The sequence below is a fragment of the Lissotriton helveticus genome, chromosome 9 (assembly GCF_964261635.1).
Source record: "Lissotriton helveticus chromosome 9, aLisHel1.1, whole genome shotgun sequence".
NCBI lineage: Eukaryota > Metazoa > Chordata > Amphibia > Caudata > Salamandridae > Lissotriton > Lissotriton helveticus.
Genome location: NC_136070.1, coordinates 902,644,354 through 902,663,697, shown reverse-complemented (window position 1 = coordinate 902,663,697; position 19,344 = coordinate 902,644,354). Strand labels below are relative to the sequence as shown.

General features: G+C 42.9%; 1 protein-coding gene across 1 annotated transcript in view; it reads left to right on the top strand.

Moving 5' to 3' along the window:
- LOC144783041 (sprouty-related, EVH1 domain-containing protein 2-like) overlaps positions 1 to 19,030 on the top strand; it is a 53,429-nt gene extending 34,399 nt beyond the window's left edge. The window contains exon 5 of the mRNA XM_078662221.1: positions 18,350 to 19,030. Within this exon, the coding sequence (XP_078518347.1) occupies positions 18,350 to 19,030 (681 nt within the window). The remainder of the gene's footprint in view (positions 1 to 18,349) is intronic.
- Positions 19,031 to 19,344: the final 314 nt, after the last annotated feature.

Here is a 19,344-nt window from a genome sequence, read left to right as displayed (position 1 = left end):
ATTCATTCCAGTCAAAGAATAACCCCAATTGCAATATAGCATACAATGGGTGCACAGCCAAATTGGAGCGCCACAATTTGGCTAATGCAGTTTGTCACATTCATAGCTTCTTATTCCATAAATTAATAATTTGTCAGCATTTGCTAGATTAACATTAATTTATTATTCAAATTGATATTCCCGTGCCCAGTATTAAGGGGAATCTCTTCATCACAGGGCCAAATTGTGCATGTTATTGAACATCGTCGGGGTCCGGTTCGAGGGCGACGTAGGTAGACTGCGGGCGCTGAGCGTCAAGGGCGGTGTGCCGAATACGCTTCCACCCCCCTCCTGAGACCCATGGTGTTCATTCCCAACACCTATAAAGTGCAGAAACGATAAGTAGAAGCCTCCTAAACCAGGAGTAATTAGGAATAGTTCAATCATTCCTAATTTTTTTGCACTTTTTCACCTTTATTTAATTTTCACACTCACGTCCCTAGGTAAGGGTGGGCCTTAGTGTACCCATACCGCCAGGGTTTACCACACACAGTCCTGATGAATTGCCGGGTAAATTAACACCGTTTCGATGGCAAGAAACATGTCGACTACCCTTTAGGAACCCACCACTCAATTAAAGTGGACTGTTTCCTCACATATTTTAATATCTTTTGTCTTTAGTGATCATTTAATAAAATTATTACTTCAGATACACTACTGACTATTTTAATACCCCCACCATTCACTAGTTTACATTGCACTCAACACGCCCTAAACTCACCATCCCGCTCCGCAGTAATCCTGGCGTTGCAGCACACCAAAGAGACACTCGGTCTCTTTGGTGGGGCCCGATGATGAAGCATGTCATCACTAGGTGGTGAGTGAGGGCTTTCTTCAACATCCCAGTGTGGTTGGTTTTTGTGCTCCCTAGAACGGCTTAGCCTTCTCCATAGACACTCTTCTTTTGATTATTGATTGAACAGAACTAGACATGGTTAGAGACCAATGCATAGGTTTTTATAACCTAGAGGGGCATGGGGTACCGCAAAAATAGAGTACCAAGGACAGAACTTGGGGGACATACAGACGAAACAAGGTGGGTTTAAACGGTTTGCAGTCCAAAGTGACCCAAAGCATTTACTGTTGACTCTGTCCATATCAAGCTTAGGCCACACTGTCAAGGGAGTGTCAGGGGTAATGTGACAAGGAAGACCAAAGGAAAAGACTATTGCTAACAGAGCTACTCTATAAAACTCTGGGAATCAGAAAAGAAGGAGGATCCAATTAGAAGGCCCTGCCCAAGGTCCAAAAGAAAGCCAACGCTCTTGAAGAACATGCACTCAAGTCAATACAGCTTTAAGAATAACTAAAATTCATACTTAACATGCAGATAACAATAGCAATAGTAAAAGGGATGTGAGTTAAAATGCTCAAGTGCTTGACACAGTAAAGATGAAACTCAATAAGTTCCTCACTCACAACTGCTGTTAAATATACTGTCTGCAGAAAATCCACAAGTTGGACAAACATACAAGGGCAAAGTCAGTGAGTACGATAACTTCAAGGATGTTATAAATGGATATATATATAGACAATACTCACAGTTAACTTAAAACACCACCTCTGGAAGGAAACTTAAAAGAATGCCTTGGTGGACCGCATCAAAGTCAGCTCCAACCATCATCAGAGAGTTCTCCAACCCTTGTGCCACAGAAAACATAATCACGCCTTCTTAGGAAATGTGTGACACCCTGCCAGACTTCTTCCAAGACAAGATCTCCATCATCTTCAAGAACTTTGAACCCAAGCCCACTCCCTGACCTCTTCAGCCACATCACTTCAACAGAAGCAAGCCTCAACCAACGACTCACCCCCTGGGGCAAGTTTACCACACAGGACACCCCAGCAGTCATGATCTCTGTGCACTCAGTAGCCCCCGCGGACCCCTTTCCTCACCACATTTTCAACATTGGGCGCAAGAAGATCAGCAGGAGGCAAGAAGATCAGCAGTGAGCTCACCAACCTCTTCAGTGCCTCCAGCACCACAGCAATCTTCACCGAAGAATGGAAACAAGCAGAAGTCAAACCCATTCTCAAGAAAATGTCCGCCGGCCCCAGCAAACTCAAAAACTCCGTCCCATCTCTCTGCTCCCCTTCCCCGCCGAAGTCCTTGAAAGAGCCATCAACTGCTAACTCATCGAACACCTGGGGAACAACCATATTTTAGGCACTTCCTAAACCGGATTCCACATCAACCACATAACCGAACCGACTTGATCGCTGCCACCGACGACATCAGAGCCCTCCTCTACCAAGGAGAAACAGCTGCCCTAATTCTCCTCACCCTCAGCATCATTCAACACCGTATCCCACCAGACCCTGATCAAAAGACTACATCTCATTTGAATCCAAGGAGACACCATCATGTGGATCACATCCATCCTCACCGGAAGAACCCAGAGAGTCAGCCTACCATCAGTCACCTCAGAACCCAAGAACATCACCTGCGGCATTCCTCAAAGCTTGTCCCTCAGCCCCACTCTGTTCAACAACTACATGACCCCCTTGGCCAACATTGTCAGAGCCCATGGATTAAACACTATGGGCCATATGTATCATTGAAATTCGCATTCGCAAAGGCCGAAATTCTGCGAATTTCGGCCTTTGCGAATGCGAATACTCAATATGGTATGTATTAAACAAATGTGGTGCAAAATAAGTAATCGCACAATTTGCTATTCCTTATTTTGCGATTGCATTTAAGGAATCGCAAAATTTGCGATTCCTTAAATGCAATGTATGATGAAAACAAATATTGCTAATTGTCCCTAAAGAATCGCAATTTACCACCAACTTAGAGTTGGTGGTAAGTTGCGATTTCCTTTAAAAAATAATTTTTTTAAAAACAAAAGGTGCCATGTGACGCTCATACATGCCCTTAGGGCATGTATGTGCGCCATATGCGCACACATGTCATTTTCAGGGCTGCAGCAGGGTGTCCTTTGGACACCCCTGCACCCTTGAAAATATGCACAATTTGCGATTAGCTAATTGCTAATCGCACATTTCCCCTTCATTCCTATGGGGCTCCTGGCCCATAGAAATGAATGGGAAATTATTCCTTAATTGTGATTAGCAATTTGCTAATCGCAATTAAGGAATTCTAAGAAATCGCTAAAAAGAAGCTGATTTCTACATACATACCATTTTGCGATTTCTAAATAGCGATTCCTTAAAAATCGCTATTTAGGAATCGCAAAATGGTATGTTGATACATATGGCCCCAAATCCTATTATGCAGACGACAACCAGCTAATCCTCTCGCTCTCAGAAGAGCCCACCACCACAAGAGCCAACTTCCACAGGTGTATGATGAGCGTCGCCTACTGGATAAAAAAAACAAGTGCCTGAAACTCAACACTGACAAAACAGAAGTGATAGTTTTCGGCAACCATACCTACCCGTGGCATGACTCCGGGTCGCCCTTGGAACTAGGACTATCGCCCACATCAACAGACCATGCTCGGGACCTCGGCATTATCCTGTACAGCAAACCCACCATGAAAACCCACATTAAGGCAGTCTCCTCTGCCTGCTTCCTCACTCTTTGCATGCTCTGGAAAATCTTCAAATGAAACCCCATCAACACCAGACGCACTGTCACTCAGGCCCTTGTCACTAGCCACCTGAACTACAGCAACGCACTCTACAGGAGAATCACTGCTCACCTCCTGAAGAGACTGCAAACCATACAGAACTCTGTGACCAGACTCATCCTTCCTCGACTTCCCAAAATGGACCCATATCACCCCTCACCTCAAAAAACTCCACTGGCTCCCCAGACAGAAGAAATGCTAATTCAAGATGCTGATTCACACCTCAAAGGTCTGCACAACCAAGGACCAGCCTACATCAACCACAGCCTGAACTTTCACCAGCCCTCCAGACACCTACACCTGCCTACCTCTCCCTCACGCACCCCCTGCATCTGCTCATGCAATAGTGGAAGGAGCTCCTTTCCGTATCTCTTGGCTAAATCCTGGAACAACTTCTGGGTGCACCTCTGGACCTCCACTTCAACAGAACCCACCTGAAACAGCAAGACCCTCAGTACCTGGATACCCTTCCGTGTGATTAGCCATGCTTTATAAATCCTGTTTTGATTTGATTGCCTAGCTGGCGAGCTAGATGCCCATGAATTCTGGCAATGACACATGCAAAGCATTAAAAACAAGAGTAGGGAGTTTAATACGCACCTACAATAGAATAGTGCTTAAAAGGAAAGACGGAAGACACATACACTTGAAATGGGAACTAAGACACAATCTGAACTAAGGAAGCAAAGGAAGGAAAACAAGGAATGTGAAAAGAGTGACTACTGAAATAAGTGGAAGATAAGAATTAAGGATAGACTGATAATTACTACATGTTCAGGAAACAAGAATTAACCATAATTATAGTACTAATTGAAGAATTAAGGATACCCAGTGTAGGTTCAGGAAACAAGGACTTTCTATAGCTCAGGAATTTCTTGAAACAGAGGGTCAGCCAAACAAAACAAGCATTTGCAATGCAATAGGTCTCACATTTACGAGAGTTTGAGCTATTGGCATTGTAAATGACAATGCCTTTTATTTATGTGTTGTTTTTAAAACAGATAAATAAAAGGCGTTGTCATTTACAATGCCAATAGCTTAAACTTTCACAAATGCGAGACCTATTGCATTGCAAATGTGTTCGTTCTATAAAAATTGAAAGAAAAGTGTTAGGAGAGAGCACAGCAGGCAGGACAAAGCTATTTGAGAAAATAGTACTCACAGGCTGTAATTAAAGCCTACCAAGTAACAACACACTTAACAGGGGGGGTTGCCATGGGAGGTTATAAAATTAGACAATGCGGTACTAAGGAGGGACTACTAAGCATATCGACCAATGATCAGCCCCACTTTACAATGGACAGTAACACAGGCCAATAAAAAATATAGACGGAGAGTGGGAAGAGGTTCAAGTTGCTACATGAATACAGCATGCCTCGCAGAGCAGCGCATGCGCTGCCCAGGCTCGACCTAAAAAACAATATCAATGATCAGCGTTTGACTGAAGCAGAGGGCTTAAAGTAGTTCATATGCCCTAAGTGTGATCAAGCTTCCATATGCCAGGCTCATGTGTGCTGATTCCTCCACCTATTCTGCTATGTAAGGGTGGAGAGAAAGCAGTGAGCAGAGGATTCCAGGAAATGTAATCTCTGGCATTAAAAGCATAGGAACTGCAAGCCTGGTCTTGAAAAATTTTCAGGAAGCTGAAAGTCAGTACTGGGGTTTGCCATAAGGTCAGAGTTTCTGGGATACATAGTCTCTATAAGTAACATCATTCTGGCAGCCCCCTATCCCAAACTGAATCCACAATTAAAGGTCAGATTATTGTCAAAAAGGCTGGAGGTTAGTGAACAGATATAGCCCAAAGGCTGGGGAGTTAACTCCAACACAGAATAGTCTCACCTGTAGGCCCCAGAATAGGGCATAAAAACGCAGGGAGTAAATCACGACAAGCACTGCTGGGATACCTCCTGAATGTAGCCGTGTATTTTACAGAAATGTTGGCTGTCAGATTTCACATAATATTATTTTACACAATATTGCACACTCCATTAATGTTATTTATTATCCTAGAGAAAGGTACTTTCAGTATGGAGGTAACTGGTCAATAATTATTTCCAGAACCCACCAAATTCTCATCAGCTTTCCATAAGATGTTATTTTTTCTTCCTTTAATACAGTTTTATTTTTAAGTGTTATAAAACATTGCTTGCCACTAACTGGTTGCTTGTACACACTCAGCTCACCAACATGGGCAGTCCATTTAAACGCGTGGGCGATTTTTATTGTCAGGTGTTGTTATAGCCAAATGGTTCAGTAGTTCTGGTCGGATTAGAGAGGTTTAGCTTCCAGTGGAGAGTGAGGGCCTAGAGAGTGTCACAACTCCATGTGTAACAGTATATATATTTGAACTGGGTATTTTATAAATCATGATACCACCCAAAGGTTAACTGGTGTTAACAACAGGCAACATTAAGAAAGGAAGACCAAATTATTGAAGTGGGAAAAGCCAAGTTTTTAAGGCCTTCCTAAAGCTAAAAAGATTATTGTCTTTCTTGAAGGCTATTGGCATGCCATTCCACAGTACCGCTGCTGACCCTGAGAAAGCCCTACCTCTCATTTTACCTCTTTTAATCTTAGCCACTTTTAGGCCACATTGGTTGAGTGATATATGGGTATACACAGACTGGTACAATTGAAATCAATTTGGAATAGGAGTTGTTTTGGTTACTGCACAACGTCTGATTGACAAGGCACATAGATTTAAAGAAAATTATCTTTTTAATGGGAAGTCAATGTAATGATTCCAACACAGGAGTTACATGTTCGCCCTTGAAAAACCCCAATATGATTCCTGCTGCAGTGATCTAAATTAACTAGAGTCTCAAAACATAATTAGCTTGGAGGATTAAGTACATTGCTGTAATCAAAAAGTGCAGAAATTATGGTATACGTGATTATTATTTTGCATGGAAAAGATGAGGTGAATAATCTTCTTCTGTACACAAATATATTCAGCTCTCACCACTGCACCGACCTGGGCTGCAAGATTCAGGATTCTCTAGTTTGACTTTTAGGTTGTTCCACAAGGGACTGGCCTGAGGCAAGACCATAATAAGCTGTTGTGGTGGCCAGAACAGATGATGGCAAAATATTGTTTGGTACACAAAGAACAAAAATTAGTGTTTTGTCTCCAATAAGCTTCAATTGGTTGGGTTTTATCGATCTTTCAACTTGTTATAGATAGTTGAACAGTTTACCCGCACTGCCGCTTAATTCCTTAGATTGCTTCAGTACAATCTGAGAGTCATCGCCTACATGGGTCTGAGCAACTTATTCCATAATAAATCTGTTGTGATGTAGAGATAAAAGAAGGTCCAGTGATTTTTTATGAAGGAGATGAAAGCAAACCATTGAGCCAGTCCAGGAGGGAAATATCCTTTACAACGCAACCATTACATCGCACTACACTTACAACGCAGTCATTACATCGCAACATCACTTACAACGCATGTCACTACTACGCAGGCATTACAATGCATGAAACTACATCGCATGACACTACATCACATGTCACTACAACTCAGGCATTACAACGCATACCATTACAATGCATACCATTACAACGCATAGTACCCCTACACTATCCAAAACTTACCCTACTGTTGCACCCCCCGGAGTTAGAATAATAATTTTTACCCCTACACTATCCAACACTTACACTACTGTTGCACTCCCTGGAGTTAGAATAGTCATTTTTACCCCTACGCTATCCAACACTTACCCTACTGTTGCATCCCCTGGAGTTAGAATAAAAAATTTTACCCGTTGTAAAGATATAATGCGATGTAATGCAATGCGTTGGTAAGGTAGTTTCTAAAAGTGCAATGTAGTGTTATGCGATGTAATGGAGTGCTTTGTAAAGGATGTTACGATGTAAAAACTGCGTTGTAAAGGCATGCGTTGTAAATGTATGCGTTGTAACATCATACATTCGTCCAAGACTATGCTTTTGGATACCGAAATCCAGTTGTCTGGGGTGTCGTAAAACGCTGAGACACTGAATAATATAAGAACTACTGGTATCCCAGAATTTTGCATTAAATGCAGATCATCTACAGTTGCTTTGAGCACTGTTTCTCTTCTGCATCCTGATCGAAAACCGACTTGTAATAGATGAAGAAGAGCATTCACCAAGACATACTCCTGTAGTTGACTATCGACGGTTGTCTCCAGAAGTTGAGAGACATATGGAAGTTGGGGTATCAGCCTGTAATTAGCTACGACTGCTGGTTCTAGTGTGGCTTGCTTTATGATAGGAGTAGCAAGAGCAGACTTGGAGTCTTTAATGATTTTGTTATGCCTAATGATGCATTGATCAATTGATGTAAAGGGTATTGTCGATTAACAGAAGCTCTTTATGAAGAATGGCAAGTAATACGTGTTCTAGGGATTCTGATGCTGTGCATGATTTAATTATGTGAGCAAAGTCTTCCTCATTGAGTAGACTAAACGAAGACATTAGATGGGATATGGTGTATTTGTCATGTATAGCTAGTTCAGAAATTGGATTAATTTCCTCCGTTACTTTCAAGTGCATGTAAGTGAGGTGATCTTTCCTGTAAAATAATCTGCAATTTGACAATAACACTTTTTTGATCCCTCTGTGTGGTTAGAGAGAGTACGGATCTGATGCTCAAATGAATATTGTGGCTGCAAAGCCTAGGATTCACAAAATCACAGGATTTGGGATCGCAAAAGACTTTTTTCCTGTTTACAAATGCCCTTTCATGAGTCAGGAAAGGAGGGGAGAGGAAAGAGGAGTCCTACTCCTGTTTATGATTTAGACTGGAGTATGTCACTGATTTGTGACTGCAATTGCAGAAACAAACCATTGATCAGATACCAACACATCAACAGCTTCCATTTTAGGAACTGTGACGACAGCCTCGACAGGAGCAGAGCCTCATCTCCCTGATGTCTTCCCAAGCATGGAGCTTTTTTTTTTTTTTTTACAACAGCATCAGTCTCTTTAATGGACACAGGCCGCTTTTTTAAAAGTTTCAGTTTTTGGGCTGCTGCCCCTTGCAGGTCCCCTTACCTGCATTTACAGCCACTTGCAGGTGGTCATAAATTTGAACCTTATTACTTTTTATTAATTAGCCAGGCTGATTTGTGATATTCTGTGCAGATAACATATTTGCTATGCAACCTATTAGTACATAGGTCGCATCACACATTGCTTTCCCATGTGGAAACCAGTTGGTGTGCACATTGCATATTCTAGTTTGCTAATTTGAAGAGTACTTCAGAGCCTAGATTCTTAAATATCTTTCAAGAAAGAGAAAATATTATATTGTTTAGTATTACAGGTTGATTTGACTGTTTCTACAGTTGGTTTGTAATTATGGTTAGAAAAATGTGGTTTGTGGTTAAACACATTGTGGAGTGTCCTCTCATCACTAAAAGAAATGAAAACTCAACAAAACTATGCAAAATGCTTCCACTTTTCCTAAACATTTCTACCAGCCTAGTGGAATATACCAAATATGTTATTTACATCTAAACTGCACCTAGAAAGCAATTTAGCACACCCCAGGGTGTTTGCACAGACTGGTGCAACTAACATTAATTGCTGCGTTAAATTGCACAGAGCATTACTGTCTCACTGTAGCCTACCATTGTATACAATTCAGGAAGAGTAGAAGGGAAAAGCTGTGGATGTTTAATTTATATGTGGGTAGGAGAGGATGGATGTTGATGTGTTGTTCTAGAACAGGGGTCTCCAACCTTTTGTGTAATAAGAGCTACTTATGTTAAATGAAAATCATCTCAAACTACTAATATTATTAGTGTTGTAATGGTGACCACAATAGACCAGTGTACAATGTATGCAAGATTACCAGCAGCGATCACCTCGGTGCATCAGGCAGTGTTGCCAGCAGTAATGTAAGGAATGGCTTTGTCAATGTTGAATACTTCCACATTGGTAATAGATTTTAGCCACAACTGCAGTGCCAGGGCATGAAAGTAATAATATTATTAATAGGTTTCTCCACATGATGTATCACTCAAAAATCAGCTTTAAATATATTTTGAAAATTCTGCAATTTTTTCTCTGAACTTCAGCTTATGAGTTCTGAAAATGCACACATATTCATCTTGAATACACAATTTTGGCACATATATGTATTCAACAAAGCAAAAGGTTCTAATATAGGAGCCTGGGATGCACACAGGAGAGGTACTTACAGGTAGCAGGAGAGCTACCAGTAGCACACTAACTACTCATTGGAAAAGCCTCTGCTTTGTGTTTCACGGCTGCCACATGAGTATTACAGTTTTTGTGCAACATCAAACACTTTGCTTGTTTCCATTGGTGACCCGCTGTAGTTGTTATGTGAAATATGTTGCATTGATGTTGGGACAAAACTCCCTTACTACTGGCATATGCTCTGTCAGGTGCATGTCCTTGTCTGTCTGGTGTGCACCTTTAATCATTCACTTCTCATTAACCATGGCTCGGTATAAAACACTGTTGAGCAGAATGCCTAGATTTTGCCACATGTATGTGAACAAAGGACAAGGGAACCCTGTAAGTCAGAAGGGACCAAGGGTAGCAGTATGTTATTAGAGACAGCGGTCCCTATCAAGGAAAATATGCAATCATAACCACAAAACTACAATTAGAGTAGTGTATGTTACTATCCAAATGGAAGAGACTGTACTTATTTACACAGTCAATAAACACAAAACACCATATAGTATCATGCAGTGAGCAGGAAGTGACAGGGTTCTGGATATCAACAGATTACCTGACCTCAGGCATATAACTGCAGAGTGACTTTTTAGAGATACATCATTTTACAGTAGTCACAATGAGAAAAAAATCCTTAAGCTCCACATTAATCATGAGTAAGAGTTTGGAGTCAAGATGTGGTTGTCGACGACGTTTCGATCCCTAACGGTGGTTATGGGATCATCATCACGACAGGAGAATCAGAATGCCTGAGAGGTTGCCTTAATAAGGCAGGGGAGAGGGGAGGGAAAGAGGGAGGAGGGTGGAGGAAAAAAAGGGGTGGGGGGAGTTTTAGAATGAAAAGGTAAAAAGAGGTTAGAGGTGGAAGGATGGGTCTTCCATGGTCTCAGAATAAGTGACCATATTGTGGGGGATGTAGAGGTAATGGAGGTCGTTCCTGGTGTATTAGAAACCAATTCTGGCTGTCCCCTTGTGAACCACAATGAACTAAAGCTGTACTTATGTGCAGGTGGGCGTGAGGGTGGGGTAGTGCTGTCATGTTTGACGAGGGAAGTGGGATGCAATTATGGCGCACATTGGGGTGGAGATGGTACGAGGGATGTGAAAGCCACTCTAAGTCTGGTTATGGAGCAGTGTGCTGAGGAGATGGCGAACTTACTGTCGGTCCAGGTAGAGGACTGCGGGGTAGGGGGTGTGTAAGGGAATGGTGTCCAGCCGGTAGCGGCACGGGAACTCAGTACAGGGTGGGGCAGATGAATTACTGAAAAAAATGTAAAAATAGTGCAGACCCGCATCAAAGGGAACGCAAGGAACTATGAGGGAGACCGTGGTCTCCAAAAGAACCCTTACCCAAAGTAGGACAGGGTCGGGGGCGGGGGAGAACAATGTCTCGCCCGTAGCATTCTTTATGTGGCGCTCAGAATCGAGCCAAGGTAAGGGGAAATCCTGAAATAAAGACAACGGTGAGACACTGGTACGTTGATCCGCTGCTGGCGAGTGGGCAAGTGAGCCTACAAGTGAACTTACCTCAGAGCACCAGAGGTTAAAGATGATCCGGGGGTGCAGGAATGCCGTGTGCATATGCGGTGCATAAGTTAAATCCGGAAGCGGCTATTGCAGGTACGCATGCGCACACCGAGTGAACACTAGAGCGGCAAGTGGTTTGGTCATGGAAACCGGAAAGCACCATGATGGGTGTCGTGCAGATAGGGAGATTTGGTGGGTAAATGTTGGGTAAGAGGGAAAAGGGGATGACAGGAGGAAGTTAGTCAGGTCATAGATTATAAATGGTGCGCATCCTGCCATAATTGAGTCTGAGTAAAGAATTAAGCAACTAGCAGACATATCATATGTTTGATAGATTGTGGCAATATTATACAGCCAATAGTAATCATAACAATACCAACGTTCAAGTGAACAATTAAATACAAACTGGTGGTGAGTGCAAAGTTATGTGTGAAGCATGCACGTAATATATTGGAGATTGAATTAGCAAATTTCCGACCAGAATGTAGATGGAGGCAGTTGGCACATTGTGAGTGTCACCACCCAGACGTTAGAGGTACTTAACAAGTTATTGGGTAAAAAGGCTTAGGTTTAACAGTAAGTACAGAGAAAACAATTAAAAGCATACAAAAATTTCTGAGGAAACTGAGAGAATCAGTTGTAGTTCAAACCAGGTTAGTCCAGTCCTCCATACGGGTCAGTCCAGTATGGACACTGTTAGTGCGTAAGATCCATTTAAGCTCCTCCTTATTGAGGATTCCATTGATGTTAGTGCTTGGAGGTGGTGGTAGGTTCATGTTGATTACTTGCCATTTTAAATCATCCTCCATATGCCCTTGACTTGTGAAGTGCTCTACCAAGGGTGCATTCAGTGTTTGGCATCTCAGTCTGCTCCGGTGTTGACCTATTCTAATCCTGACTTTCTGCGTGGTCTGCCCAATATAGATTTGTTTGCATGGGAATGTAATTGCATATACAACATTATTGGTGCTACAGTTGGAAAAGTGCTTTAAGGTTACATCAATGCTTTCATAAACAAATTTCTTACTTTCGATGGTCAAGTGGCACCACCCCCCACAGCGATAATGGCCCGGTGTTGTGGGAGGCCCCATATCTCAGTATGTGTTTCTGAGGTTTTTTGGGGGGTAATGCTGCCCTGACTAGGTGATCCTTTATAGTTTTGTTTTTCTTGAAAGCAAATAAGGGACGTTCTAGAGTAATTTTCCGGCATTAAGTATCGGCCAATGTTTTAAGATACGCTTTTTAAGCAAATTCGAAATTGGAGAAAATGTTGTTACACATACCATCCAATCATCATTGTTTTTTGATTTGGGAGTCAGGAGCATCTCTCTGGGACAGTACCAAGCTCGCTTGAGTGAATTTTTGCAAAGTTTACGGGGGTAACCTCTATTGATCAGTTTCTTCGAGAGAGAGAGAGTTTGAGCTTCCTAAAAATAATCCTTTTTGAAAAGACAGTTCCGTTTAATATGGAGGAACTGAGAGAAGGGTAAGGAGTCTAACAGTGTACCAGGGTGATGGCTGTTGTAAGCAAGTAAGGTGTTATTCCCAGTGGGCCTGCGGAAGAGAGTAGTGTAAAACCTGTCCAGGATGGCCCATTGTATCTGGGTGTGGCTCAGTTCTAGAACCTCTTGGTCATTTATGTAGATCATTTTATTAAAGACTACGTCCCCAACACATAATGCTATTTAAAGTATAGTATAGTCTTTGTTTAGCTGGATAAATGGGAAAGAACTCCACCTGGAGACAATTTTTTGCTATTAAATCCAATGCTCTCACATCTGACAATCGACAACATAGTTAGTTCAGCTGACAATTATTTGCTAGGCAGATCTAAATGATCTAAATTGTCTGGCTATGTCTCCAGAAACATCAACACTACATTCACACCCCACAAAATGGAACATCTTGGATTGAGAGTATGTTAAAACCTAATCCTTCACATCAATGGCCACACTAATGGGTGCTTGCCAAAAGGCCTTCCTTTCATTGGGGCCTAACCTGCTGATATAGCAGATCTACAATTATTTACTTTCCTACTGACCTGTAAGCCAATCTGTCTGTGGACAATTGAGATAGGAAGCTTATTACTAAGTGGAAATCTGTCTCCAAGGTTTCCACACTCTGTTTGTTGCACCAACCCAGCCGTCTCTTATAGGAAGAAAAATGTTGTCAATAGATATTGCTGTTTGATATACAGGGCAGCTTGTTGTAAAATTCCTGGCATTTGCCAATGTTTCCAAAAAACACTTCTAAGCAATGAGCCTCAGCTGGTCTGTCAGTTTCAATGGGTGCATTAGTCTAACTGGATCCTGCTGAATGAAGGAAGCCTGATTGGCTGATCCCAAGCCATCTCCAGAAGCAGTGGGAACCACGTTTGTGCCTTACAAATTGGAGTCTGCAGAACCAAGTCTACTTTTAGTCTCCTCGCTTGGGCAGGCACTTGAGGGATCATCATAAATGGTGGAGAGGCAGGTTAAAGTTTCCATTCCAATTTTGAAAAAACACTTCCAGTGCCTTTACCTCTGCGACTGGTCACCAACTGGAGAACTCTTCCAGTTGGTTGTTCAACTGAGATGAAAAGAGGTTGAGCACAAAAGGATCCCAATTATGTCTAACTTCCAATTGCTGGCATCTGTCATATGCCTGGAATTCCATTTCTCTAATACATTCCTTTTTCTTGGAATGTATTCTGCCAAAACTGAAATCTGAGGCTGCAGGCAGGAATGCCAGAAGTCTTTTGCTATTTCCACTAACAGTCTCGACTATGTACTGTCTAACATGCTGATGTAATGAACTGCTGAGATGTTGTTCATCCGAAGACGTGTGCAACTATTTGCCTTCCAGGGAGGTAGGGTTTTTATGCAAATAAGTTCACAAGGATTTCCAGGCAACTGATGTTAATCCTCAGCTCTACTATCAACCAGCAGCGTCCGATTGAAACCAAGCCACATGTTGCTGCTCAAGCCCACTGGCTGAGATCAGACTCTCTGATGACTTCTGGTTGGTAACTAAATGTGTCTCTGCTCTTCCAGGCTTCCATATCTTCCAGTCACCAAGATAACTCCCCTCTGGCCTCTGTCAACAGGGTTATCTGATCGACACACACAACTACCCTTTGTGAAGAGGCCAAATCTTCAAGAACCATAAGGCTCTGTAGTGTAGAAGGCCCCAAAAAACCTCCTGAATTGAAGAAGCCAATAAAGAAGTCAAGAGGCCAACAATCCATGCTACTAGCCTCAAAGCCGGGCTCCGCTTGGTTAAAGCTGCTCTGAGTTCCTTTTTGATGTCTTTCATTTTTTGTGTGGTTAACTCTAGCTTGGCTTTGAGAGAATCCACTGGAACCCCAGAACCTCTGTCTATGGTGCTGGAGTCATCATGAGTACTTTTTTTTTATTATGAACCCAACTCTTACAAGAGATAGATTGCCCAAGACAGGTGAAGCATCACCTGATTCGGATTTTGCACCATGATAATTAGATCGTCCATACAGGCAATTAGTCGAATCCCTTTGGCTTTCAACTTTTCCACCACAGGCTTCATTACTGTGGTTAAACACCAGGTAGCAGATGAGAGGCCAAAGGAAAGACCTGAGAATTCGTACCACTGATCTCTGCATTTCAACTGAAGGAACCTTCTGTGTGGTGTGAAAATAAGGATGGATAAATAGAGCAAAAGTTCTTGAAAGGAAAAACTCAACTGAATGGGAGCAAACTATTGACTCGGGTACCATAAAACTCTAGTTTGAAACCCTGAACCATTTCCATGACCCAACCGTCTTGCCTTATCTCCCAGTTCCACAGAAAGCAGTTGGACTCTGCCCCTCAAAACGACCTGAGATACTGGAAGTTTTTTTCCCTGTAAATCAAGTTTCTCTGTTGAGTACAAAGCTTTTTCGATAGTTACCTCCACCGTATCTAGGATGGTTGCCTCTGGACCGGGAAGGGAAGAAGGCTCATTCCCTGGGGCTTGTTGTACCAGCGACCTCATTTTCAGGACTAAAAGTCTCTCTGGGAGCCTTGAATGAACATGTGACCTGACCAACGTCCCCTACTTCATCCAGCACTGCCAAAAAGGCCAGGTTGAATGACCCTCTGGCTAGACAATTGTGCCTTTTTCACCTCTGTGAAAGTATTCACAATTTGATGGAGCAGCACCTCTCAGCAGAGATGGCACAATTTGCATTTCCCTAACTGCCATTTGTCCTTTTGAATCTATCATGCCAAACATCTGGATCAATCATCAATCTTGTCTTTTTAGCCTGAAAGGCTAATTTTAGAATCTTGGTGAGGGTCCTGAGAGGTTAAGTAATGTATCTTGCCATGCCTGCCAAGACCAGTTGATACCTTTTTTAGGTGAAATTTTCCATAAGAAGGTTATCATATTTGGGTGCCGGTGTGTCCACAACCTTCCTTGAAAGAACTGGTCTGGGACATTCCATTGGAGGTGATCGTGGGCCTCCTTCTTGAAGCTTTTTATAAAGTGTGCTTGCACGCATTTTACCACAGCTGTCAAAGGTACCCAATCTGCAGACCCCAGATGAAATATGTCATTTGAGTCATACAATAGGCTTGATTGGCGTCTGGCATTGTATGCCACCTGGTCTATGTCCCAAACTCTTTTGCATTTCCCTGATTCTGGAAGGAGAGTCCCTTGAGAAGGGTCTGAGTGGCCATCTGAATCATCTGCCTGTGCTGGATTTGCAGAGTTGGATTGGTCTTGAATGGGTTCTACAGCACTGTATCGTTAATAATGCAAATAAGCCTGCGATAAGCCAATTATCAGATTTGTGGCAGAGCCCTTTTAACTGAATATTGAACTGAGTTATTGAGGGCCTCCACAAGCCCTTCTTCCAAATAATACTCTGATGAGTCCTCTTTGCAGTATTGAACATATTCTTTGAGATAAATGGCTCAGACTCAGTCATTGCTATCAGATTTGCCAGTGAGACAAGATGATCACCTACTAAAAATGGATAGATGGGGTCGGGGGGAGAAGCCCCTGACTATTGTTTTTGGCTGCAGACCCAGGACCTTTGCAAAATGACAAAGAGTTATAGATATTTGTAGTGGAGGCAGTTGGTTTTAGCTCCTGAGTAATATGATAGTTGCAACCCCTTAAGAATCTTCCAGCAGTGGTGTAACTGAGGAGCACTTGTAAAATGCCCAAACAGTATTCAGTTTTCTACAACTTGTCTACTGGTGTCCTAATGCCTGCCAAAGAACAATATGCCATAAAATCACTGTTGTCTTTTGGGACCTCAATGATGCTCAGATTATTGCCTATGCAAGGTCAGAGGATTCAAAACTCCACAGCTGTTGGCATTTCAGCGGGTCCGCAGGCATGGAGATAAACGTAAGTCTGCACTTGTTATCTTAACCTCAACAAGCATGGACCTCCCTCTCCTCACACTCATTCCACACAGCCATGCTATTTGCGGTGAGCAAATGTTGATAAAAAGACGAAACCAACAAAGGTGAACCATATGCAACTACATGCAGTTCGGCTTGCCTGTGTCTCTCAATGAACAAGGAGGGAGCACCAAGAGAGTAGTTAGCCACCGCACAGCACCATCAACACAATCCTGCTACATAAAATGAATAGTGCATTACCAAGGAATGCAGCTTTAAACTTTAGTAGAATGGAAGAAAACAAAATGTGGGACAACTTATCTTGACAGCTGGTTTAGAAGCAAAGAAAGAGGCAACAAGATGGAGTCTTTCCATTGTGGTTAACTAGATGAATTGTGATTGGTGAAGTGGGGACTAATGACCACCTTGCGCTTGGCTGCTTGTTGATTAATACTTCCACACTAGGCATGTTGTCTGAGCAGAATATAGGCTGGTAGGGGAAACTACTCCTAGGCAAAACTGTGAGGGCAACCAGGATGATGGAGAGGTAGGTTTGTTTCTGATGGGCAATAGATAATGTATTTTCTTGACAAGTTGTGCATTAGGGACCACAGTGCCAATACAATGTCTGATAGTAGTTAGAGATTTGAGCGGGAAGCTGGGGTGTGAAAGATGAGAAGAAGGAAACATTGAGTTTTCATTGGCATACATGTGGTAACAGAAATTGGAGAAATTATACCCCACATGAGGATGGAGAAAAGAAAATGGCTTTAGACAGAAACCTGGGAGCCACCCACCTAAGGAGGCATGAATGTGAACAGGGCTGAGCAACGGAAGACAGATACAATGGCTGAAGAGTTGGGAGAAACTTTTGAGAATGGTGTCAGATTGTTTGTGGGCACAAAAGCATTTAGTAGAATGTAAAGTGACAACAGATCCAGGAGAAGTATGATTGACTGATGGTTGGTGGTGTTAAGAAGAAGTAATTAAGTTAGAAACATGTGATTGAGCGTTCCAGTTGGAGAGGAGAGGCCAAAAACCAGGCTAGAGTGTCAACTAGATTATGAGAGGATATGTGGGAAATGTGAGAGGAACAGGAAGTGTCAGCTGTTGTTTTTCTAAGGAGCGGTATAATGATTGCGCATTTGAAGAGATTCAGGAGACACCTTTGGAAAGATATAATTTGAATATGTTAAAATGAGAGAGAAATAAAGGTGAAGACAGGTGAAGATAAAGCCAGTGGTTTCAAGATATGAAAGCAAAAAGTGCAACAGAAACTGAAGAAGAGGTTGCTTTGGGTAAAGCAACCAACACATTCCAATCTGGTACTTAAGTCAAATTGGTTCCAATGGCATGAAAAATGATTATATCTTTATTAATTACTTGAGTTGTTAAATTACAGCCCAGGAATGGGAAAATTGTCTCTATGTGACATAGATCTATATGACTATCCACCTCCTTTACTTAACATTAGTTAACACAAACAGTTGAGTTAAAAAAGGCTCTTGAAAAGTTGCCCAGCCTGAGTGTTACAAACCCATACGAACAGGGGATTGCATTAAGCCTAGCCTCTGCCTTAAAGAGGTTGATGAATTTGAGAGTGAGGAGTTCACGTAATAACTCTGTTCTGATTTCTGCAGGGCCAACAACCTCTGCAGCACTTGACCTTCCATGATGAGGAGGAACTGGAGAGTATCAACCCGTGCAAGGACCTCTGGGTGTCGAAGGGTTATGAGGACTACCGTCGGGCCGTGGTGCAGAAGCGCGAGCCAGACCCTGACAAGATAGACATGTGTGTTCACTTTGAGAAGGGGGGCAAGGCAAAGGAGAATGAGTACCGCTTCCCAGCAGCGGCAGCCGGTCCAGAGGGCCCACTTCGAGATCCCAAGGGAGGCTCACCTTCATGCAAGATCCATGGGGCCCCCTCCCCCAAGTTGAAATGCCTCAAGGAGCAACAGCAGGTGGAAGAAGATGCAGTGCCATCCCGCTGTGTGTATTGCAGGGACGTTTTTAGCAACGAGGAGAATGGTCGAGGCCAATGCCAGGACGCTCCGGACCCCATCAGCGACTGTGTCTACCAGTTCACCTGTATGTGGTGTGCCGAGAGTATGCTCTATCACTGCATGTCAGACTCGGAGGGGGAGTTTTCGGACCCTTGCTCCTGTGACCTGGGACACCCGCACTTCTGTGTCCGGTGGATGGCCCTCATTGCACTGTCCCTGGTGGTGCCCTGTATGTGCTGCTACCTGCCCTTGAGGGCATGCCACTGGTGCGGTGAGCATTGCGGATGCTGCGGCGGCCGGCACAAGGCGGTGCGGTGAGGGGAGGTGGGGAGGGGGAGGGAAGGGTGGGGGCGTGACACAAATCAACAAAGAGGCACCTTTGTGAGGAATAATGGAGGTTGGGGAGGTAGGAGCCTGGATGGGGGGGGTATGGTATTGACATCAAAAGGAACTCCCCCTCTCACATATTCATTTATTTATTTATTTTTACCTCCAAATGACAGTGTGACTTTCCTGTACAAGTCCAGTTGAATCCAGGGATGGGGTGGGGCTTTGCATTTTATAGCAGGTGCAAAACATGTGCGCTGGATCCTTAAAGGGCCAGTCTAGTCTTTTTATTTTATTTCAGGTGT